Source organism: Limulus polyphemus, unplaced genomic scaffold (genome assembly GCF_000517525.1).
Source record: "Limulus polyphemus unplaced genomic scaffold, Limulus_polyphemus-2.1.2 Scaffold4100, whole genome shotgun sequence".
In the NCBI taxonomy this organism is placed as follows: Eukaryota; Metazoa; Arthropoda; class Merostomata; order Xiphosura; family Limulidae; genus Limulus; species Limulus polyphemus.
The window spans coordinates 24,293-33,644 of NW_013669710.1; the positions used below are offsets into that span (position 1 = coordinate 24,293).

At 31.7% G+C, this 9,352-nt stretch overlaps 1 protein-coding gene across 5 annotated transcripts in view; it reads left to right on the forward strand.

Annotated features, from left to right (window-relative positions):
• LOC106470586 (leucine-rich repeat-containing protein 56-like) overlaps positions 1-9,352 on the forward strand; it is a 36,470-nt gene that overhangs the window by 23,696 nt on the left and 3,422 nt on the right. For 4 of the 5 annotated variants that reach the window (XM_022399200.1, XM_022399199.1, XM_022399201.1 and 1 more), the window contains 5 exons: positions 286-465; positions 3,163-3,277; positions 3,685-3,871; positions 6,242-6,396; positions 7,237-7,307. In XM_022399200.1, the coding sequence (XP_022254908.1) occupies positions 286-465; positions 3,163-3,277; positions 3,685-3,871; positions 6,242-6,396; positions 7,237-7,307 (708 nt within the window). Of the gene's footprint in view, positions 1-285; positions 466-3,162; positions 3,278-3,684; positions 3,872-6,241; positions 6,397-7,236; positions 7,308-8,722; positions 9,207-9,352 lie in introns of those variants that run through there. The other variant, XM_022399203.1, reaches the window with a different exon arrangement.

Here is a 9,352-nt window from a genome sequence, read left to right on the forward strand (position 1 = left end):
GTAAAATGTACATGTTTTTCTCCCACATTCCTCTTAATTTGCCAATTTCAGATTCAAAATGAGAAGTATTTTAAAAAAGCCTTTTAGAAGCATTAATTAATCATCTATATTAATATATTTGTCAATTTCTTAGAAGTTGAAAAGTGATAAGTTTTGTAATTTAGCACAACATTAAGTCCTGCAGTTGTACAACACCCAGATAGTTTTATTTTTCTTGATTACAAGAACAATGGGCCATTTTTGTGTATAAAAACAATATACACCTTTTTTCCCTTTTTAACTTAGGATAATTGGGACAAGTCTTCCAAATTTATCTATTTTGCGGGTATCTCGCTGTGGTCTCTCAAGCTTTGATGGGATTGGAAACTTTACATGTCTTAAAGAACTTTATGCATCCTACAACAAATTAGGAGATACTTCACCATGTGTTTTGTTGGAGAAACTAACAACATTAGATGTTAAAAGGTAAAGTGCATGCATTATGTGTTTTTTTTATATATACATCCACATGTTTTGAACATTATAAGGTAGAATAATTGAAAAAAATTACTTAAAAAATTGTGATCTGATGACTCGTCTGAGGCACAATTCTTCCCTCCTTTTAGCTGTTTTTTCAGCTGATCTCTTCATTTGTCCATAAGTTCTTCCTTGTTGGACATCATCTAGCATCATCATCTTTTTCCTTCCTCTTGATCTTCTCACACGGAACCTTCCCTTGATCACCTTCTTCATCAGACCATTTTCTCTCAGTACATGCCCACTCCAGTTTTTCTTCCTCCTCATGACTGGTTGGACAAGATAACTTTCTTCTCCATCCTGATACAGAACTTCATCATTTGTCTTTTTTTTTCAGCCTGACTTATTTTCATGACTCTTTGTCAAATCCACATTTCAAAGCATTCTAGTCTCTGTGTCTTCCTTACACATTGCAAATGTCTTGGATCCTTATTTTGCCTATCTGTATATTATTCAGTTCTTCAGTTTCCTCTCAAATGTTTAATTAGTAGCTCCTTTTTCTTTCTGAAGGCTTCTTTAGCCATTCTAAATCTGGATCTCATTTCTTTAGAACACAGGCCATCTGATACAATAATACTACCCAAGTAGTGAAACTCACCTCTTCCAGCTTTTAACCTTTAACAGTAATATTTAGTTTTCTACTTTCTTTCCATGATGCCCTCATCACTTTAGTCTCTTTCATGTTTGTTATCCTTGTAAAATCTTTCATTGCTTCATTTAGCTTTGTAACTAAAAGTTGTAGCCCTTTTTTGTATTAGCCAGTGCTGCCTTGTCGTATGCAAATCTGGAAAATCAGGCTATTTTTCCTCCAGTCATTGATCTTTAGTCAGGTTTCTCATGCTTCTTTTATCATTGACTCCATGTAGACATTAAAAAGTGTTGGTGATAACATGCATCCCTGCCTTACACTTCTACCAATTATTGCATCATCTCATTCACCATCAGCTGTTCACACTTTTGCTGTCTAACCCGTGTACAAAGTTCCAATCGCCCTTCTATCTTTTCAGTCCACTCTGATCTTTTTGAGTACATTGAATAAGGCATTCCAATTTACTCTATCTATCAAATGCTTTTCAAAATCTACGAAACAGATAAATATCTCTCACTTAAATTCCAATCCTTTTCCCATTACTACACTCACTTCTCTTGTTCCACATCCTTTCAGAAATCATATTGAAAGTTAATATTTTCCAACACTGAAAATGTATTTCCAATAGATTCTTACCTCATCTTACACTTTCCACCCTTCCTCCTCACTTCCGGTGCATCTTTTATTGTCTAATCTCAAAGTGATGATTAAATAATTAGTATAGAAGGAGTCAGCTGTACTAGGAGGGTGTGTCACACTCCTATTGGTAGAGACTTGTAACATGCTCAAATGGAAACATGCAAGTTTAGGTGGGCGTTTCAAGGTTAGTGGCAAGCAAAAAATTGCAACACAAAATTGGGAAAAGCTAATATGTGAGAGGTGGTAAGTACCTATCAGAAATACATTTCCAGTGTTGGAAAATATTAACTTTCCTGCTTCCTCTGCTTGTATGGTACCACTTGCATTAGCATTTTCTTCTGAATTGTTTCACTTCTTTGTATAGTAAGTTTACATTTTTTGTCTGTTTCTCTTGCTTTATCAGTTTCTCTTCTCACTATATTGTTCCTTTTCCTGTATTCTTTTTTTCCCTCTTCCTTGTTGACATTCTTCCATTTTCCTCTCTCCTTCATTTTTTTGTTATTTTCTTTGTTATCCAAGGTTTCTTCTATTTTCTACTTGTCTGTCTGCCATTTTTATTTTCTGCACTTAGGAGTATTCTGTTCTTTATACTCATCCAACATTCTTGTACACTCAAGCCCCTCATGTTGTGTACTTGTTTTACTTTCTTTGTTGCTTCTTCGATCTGTACTTTGAATGTTACTCCTTTCTGTCATTTTATTAAATTAACATTCCATGTTTCTTCTCTTGCTTAGGCTGATTTTCTTTAGTTTCAGCTTTGAAGTTAATACTACTAAATCATTATCAGAGTCTGCATCTGCTCCTGGTTAACTGTATTGTATCTAGCATACTGTTTCTGTATCTCTATTTGACTATAACATAATCTAAGTGAACTCTTTTGGAAAGTGAAAGCTTATATGCATTTAAAGGTTCTGTTTATAAACCTCTGGATTAAACATATCATAATGCTTATTTTTGTATGTTCTTAATTGCAAAGCTACACAATGGGTTATCTGTGCTGTGCTCACCTTGGGTATCAGAATCTAATTTTTAGCAGTATAAGCTTTCAGACTTATAGCTGAGCCACTGGGGAGCATATGATGTTAACCATATTTGTTTCTCTCTACATTTTAATAACTTTCTTTGAAATGCTTACTTTTAACAATTTCTTTATTCAAGGTGAATAAAATATAATTTGAATCTTTTTAAAGGCACTTTTTCCTCCTACAAAGTGGTTATGTATTTCAAAATATAACATTAAACCTACTTTCTATCATAGTTTTGTTTTCATATATTAACTGTGTTAAATTACATAAAAAACATTAAAGAATATTATAACTTTTAAATAAAACTGCTATTTGTTTACTGATTTAGGAAATTCTAGGTACAAGTAATTTATTTAAGTGTTTTGAAGATAATATTCAATTTTATATTTACAGAAATCAGATAAGCTGTTTTGAAAACATCGAGGTATTGTCCTTATGTCCAGATTTGGCTTTTATAACACTAGAAGAAAACCCTATTTGCCAAGCTTTCATAAAGTCAGAAAATGAGGTTAGTAAACTATAATCATTATTATATGAATATTAACTGTTTGATTAATGTTTTGTTCATTTTATGTATAGGGTTTTTATTCATAGTTTAAAATTTTGTTTTTGCTAAAAGTATCTTAATTTCAATTTATTATTTTAATATAATTATTTTATCATTACTACAAAAAATTAACACATTAAAGTTTATTCATGATGTAGTATTAAAAAGGGATTGGTATTTATGAATTGTGTTTTTTAAATATCAACTGTATTAAATTGCATAACAGAGGTTAATGAATACATTCTCTACACAGTTATAATAAACTTTTAGTGCATTTGCCAATAGTATACCTACAATAACTTATTTTAGTTAACAATAATAAATATAAATTTATCATTCAGAGTTTGATTCTTATCATTGTTTTCTAGGAGGAAACATTTGTATCAGATGATTATAGAAAAGCAGTTAAAACTGCTATCCCACAGCTCCAGATGCTGGATGGGTTGTCATTTTCTACTCAGTCTGAAACATTTACTAACTCCTTCTTTGAAATGGAAAAAAAACAGCTGATTGTTGATAAGAATTATGTGGATATCTTATCTACTGATGAAAGTGGTATGTGATTTTTTTGTTATTCTGATGCTGCATTTTTGTATTTTTGGATGTTTAGAATCTGTTAAATCAACTTTATTTTTATTTGATAACTTCATAGGGCTTTGTTGTTGTCTTTTATAATTTCTAAGGTAAGTATATTAATGAAACGTTCTTCAGATAATTATAAAAATGGAACTTAGAACACTTAGCAGAGCACTGATTTTCAAAATGACCTAGAGATTTATATAACTCTATGTAATCTTGATTGATGAGGTTAATACAAAGTTTTAAATTATGACTATTATTCAATGGCTGTATATTATTGAAACATATAGACATGAGAGGATCACTGACTAAAGATTACAACATTAGACCACATTAAATTAATCATTAGTTGTCAGAAAGAAAAAGAAAAAATCACTTAGTAGTTACATTTTTTCTGTAAATATTTTACAGTTTTTCTGCAAAGAAAAATGTATACAATGTAAATACTGCACATGCAAATAATTTAAACAAACTTTACCATCCCAACTAATCTCCACCTAAATTGTTCAGAGTCTTTTCCTGCAGTTTATTCAATACGGGGCAATTTTTTTTTATATATAAAAATCAAAATTAGCAAACAGTTGTTTTTGTATGATAATTAACTTTTACTAGCATATTACAAATACTATGCTATGTCCTTGACAATTAATATGTCTGTGTGTTTGAAAGAGATTTTGATTATAAGCTTGAATAAATGAGGTACACTACATCTATTTTGCTAGTTTCAGGGTTAGGCATGCCCGTAATGATGGTAGAAAAATTATGAATAATTTAAGTTCCAGGTCAACATGTGTTATACAGTGCCATATGATGTTATGTAGTCTTCACACAGTAACACTTGGTTTAAGTAATGGAGTGTTTTGCCAGCATTTAATTTTATTACCTTTACCAGCATTTTAGTCGAGACCTCAATGTCCAAGAGGGTTCAAGACCAAGACAGATTTTAGGGGCCGAGACCAAGACTGTGACCGAGACCTTGTAATAAATTACACAAGAAGAAATATAGCAAGAAGAATAAAAATTACATGTATCAAACAAACTTTATTAACACCTTAATTGCAATTATTTTACACGTTAACCCCACAGTCATTGTTTTAATGTCTTCTCCTGTGAAAAAAAAAGCTAATGAATGAATAAAAAAAATCAAAAAGGTCAGCAAGTAAAACTAAAACCAGTATTAGTGTCAGTAAATTCTTTATAATCTTTGGAGCCAAACAGGATCACAGCACATCTACTAAACATGTTGAATATCAAGGATAATTTATAAAGTTTGACATAAATAGATGCACCAGATGAAGTTCTAACAAACTTGTAGTAAGCCTATGCATAATGCAATGTATAGTAGCAGTTAACTTTGAATAGCATGTGTTATAACTGTGAATCGGTGTACAGACAATACGGTGGTTGGCAACGTAACCACCATTAGATAGGAATTATAAACATCATTGCAAAGGTGTAGTACACCATGCCTCATATGAACTGCTGTGTAATCGATACTTAGTACTCAATAATCCTAGGTAGGTGACTGGTCTAATACTGATAAAACTTTTAAATTTAGCTGGTCTCGTTTTCAGTACCTGTAAAACATTGAGACCGAGACCTACAACACTGATGTACACTTTGAATTATAATATCACTTTTGTTTAAGTATACCTAATGTCACTTCTGTTTAAATATACCACAGTCACTTCTATTCAAATGAGTATTCTTTGTTCTTTTTAAACATAAGGAAACAATGTTCACTTTTATGAGAAACAGTCTATTTGAAACCATATGTGAATACATACAATTCTTAGTACATAGTGAATATATTTAAGTATTTAAGCACATATACTTGTAACATTGTTAGTACCAGATTAAGTTTTATCTTCAACTGACTATTTTAGTCAATACTTGAAGAGTAGAAAAATAAGTAGGGTATTGGCAGGCCTCAGTGGGTGGGCTCAAAAATTCAGGGATGAACTTTATAAGAAGAAAAAGAAGTAATTTGAATAGCTTTGATTTTAAGAAGTGGAGATATGTCATACCCCCTTTTATCCCCTCACTTTGAGCACTGATTTTAGTATCCTAAATATATATATATATAAAACCCAATACAATGATAATTTATAACGAAACATCAATACAAAAATTTGCTTCACTGGAATTTTGGATATTTTTGCATTTAAATTTCCTAAATGAACATCTTTACTGTTTATTTTAGTATTTTTTGCATAAATTTTGAAGCTAAGAAACAATATTTCTGTACCAATGTAAGTAAAACAGTGAATCTGCAAATTATTATAAATAGGTTACACTACTGTTTAGTTACAAGATGAATATTGGTTTAATTAACTGATACAACAGATGATCCTGAAAGTGACTCCTCAAGCAACTTGACATCTGCACCTGAAATAATATGTGGTCATCCTGGCAGAAAGCTTCCAAAACGACGTGAACGAGCTCTGCCCTGCTGTAGCATATCTTGTGTGTCAGAATGTAAAATGTATTCACAGAAACCGGTTAGTTATTTCACATCTGCTAAATTTAAAAAATCATATCCAGGAGATTTTCTTGTGTAACTGAAACTGCTTATGTCTCTCTAGGAGAAGTATATAAATTCCAATCTAAGTACATTTATGTTTGAATAGAAGAAGGTATAAGCAAAGTTCTTTTGATATAGGATTGTATTTATATTAGCATGTTTCAAATCCATAATTGCTTCACATCTTCAGTTCTACTTATAATCAGCTTCTACTGCAAAATCACTCAGTGAAAACATATTATGAAGTAACATGACATATTTCATGGTTTTACTGTTATATAATTCATTCATTCTCCCCTCATCCAGTGGACAGAGCACAGGTAGCCACTTAGTGGTGGATCCAGTATACTTCTTTGAGTGTTTCTGATATAGTGTCCTTTGCTGTTGAATATATCATTTGTTTTTTAACTGAATATTTTTATAGCAAGTTGATAGGATTAGTATGGGATCTGAATTTTAAACAGTGGATTAAGAAATGCTAAGTTACTCCCCAAATTTCAAATTTGTTCCAGCTGCAGTAATTTATCAAGTAAACTTTGGTATTTTCAAATTTCATTCATCATATATAAAAGAAAGTGTGGTAGGATAATAATTCATATACATGCACACACAGTGTACATGCATATAAATTTTTTTTAATAGATCATATACAATTGTGTAAGAACTACTTAATGTTCTTTAATGGAGCAATCAAATATTAGCTGCTAAGTTTATTTTTCAATAGAATGTTAATTTTGTATTTTAATTAACTAAAAGCATTGATTATAATTATATATAGATATATATGTATATATATTTTTTGCTAATGTTATTTCAGAGAAAGGACAATATTTCATGCTTGAAAAAAGGAACTACAGGAAAGCACATTAGTCATATGCATCGTAATAGGTGAACTCATGTTTCTTATGTTAAGTATGATTTTAGCCAATAAAATACATTTATGCCTTGCAGTGTTCAGTTATACATAAGTTTAGTATATTATATTAAAACTATTTTGGAACCTTACCACATCATTAAAATCCATATCACCACATCTATTCATGCTTTATCTGATGACTGAGTATATTAACAATAGCCCTGCACCATAGTTTATTGCAAAAGGCTTCATTATAAAGCTATCATGTCCAAAGCACACCACCATTCCTTGCAAACTTTTCATATCCATCTAATGTACAAGGACAGTGGTTTCTCAGAACCCACTTCAACAGTCTGATTGAAGAAATCCATAAGCATTGCATCTGGCAACTTCACCAGTATTTCTGTATATGAAATAGCATGGATACCCATTTCATTATTCATCTGTTTGAGGTATGCAGTGGTTGAACTGATATATCATGGAAGCAACTTGTATACACTTGACTTATGTTATTTTTCCAGATGAAGATCATTCTTGATTATGTTGCATACTGTTTCCTGAGTCATGTATTCTCACCTGTTACAAGACTCCCCGGTTTTCTTACCATGGTTGGGGTATGACTTGTTGGAGATCTCTTTCTTAATATTCCTGGTATCCCAAGTTAATGGATATTTCATTGTTTCCCAGTGCCATTAAGTACAGCAGCTATCCCCACCTTGGATATTCTAAATCCCTAATCTGAACACATGTGTATGGGGCCTGGCATGGCCAGGTGGTTAGGGTGCTCAACTCGCAATCTGAGAGTTGTGGGTTCAAATTCCCATCCCATCAAACATGCTTGCCCTTACAGCCATAGGGGCATTATACTCTGATGGTCAATCTCACTATTCATTGGTAAAAGAGTAGCCCAAGAGTTGGCAGTGGGTGGTGATGACTAGCTGTCTTTCAATGCTAAATTAGGAATGGCTAGTGCAGATAGCCCTCGTGTAGCTTTGTGCAAAATTAAAAAACAAATAAACATATTTATGGTCTGATTTTATTAATATTTTGTGCCACATACCCTTCCAAAAAGTTATAAATTTTCTTTGGCATCACAATAACTTTGAAATGCCAAATAAAATGAAAATGTAGTTATGATATATGCCATTCCACCATAACTTTATATCAGCTATGATTGTCATGTGATTTGCTGATTTGCATATTCATAATCATTTTCTTATAACATACTCAATCCTCTGTATATAAATATAATACAGTCCAGTGAAAGGTAGAATATAAACACAAGAAAAGGCTCAGTCTAAAATGACTTAATTACTAAAATATAGTGGATGACAATGTCAAATCAGAAAAGGAATGAAAAGTAATAAAATAAGATTAGTGTTCTGATTTAATATTTTTATTTCAATGTGAATTTGATTTTAGTGATTCATTTTGTTTTCATTGGCAGAAATCACATTGCGTCAGCACCGTCCAACAGCCATCGCAATGCTTTGGCTTTGTAATAAAGGAGTTAGTAATCAAGTAAGAGCACGTGTGTAAACCTGTGATCATTACTTGGGTTAACTATATGAAATAAAAAGAGAATTGAAATATAATCTTGTCAGTAAACACAATTTTATTTGACTGCTGCACTCCTAATGGCTCCACTAGACTGAACTTCAATGAATATGTAATTCTAGATTACTTAATGTGCAGTTTATGAAAGGTAATTTTGTCTTCTTAGTACAAAGTGAAATAAAATTCAGGTTGGCTAGAAGAAACATGACAGGGCTTCTATGGTTTATTATCTTGGCCAGAGGTGGAGCCTCATGATTATAACACTGATCAGCAGAGTTCTCAGAACTAATTGCACCTCATGATACATATTGTTACGTCTATGATCATTAGTTAATTTTCCGTAAAAATTCTTTCCGAAGAAACTTTAGCGATACAGGTCCTTTCTTAAATAAAACTAGTTTATTCTTTCTCAATACAACTTTGCAATACACTTAATTTCCACAGTCACTCTATAACATAAACAAACGCTATAATTCATAACAAACGAACGATTCACACGCTTGACTCAATTGTCGTCTCT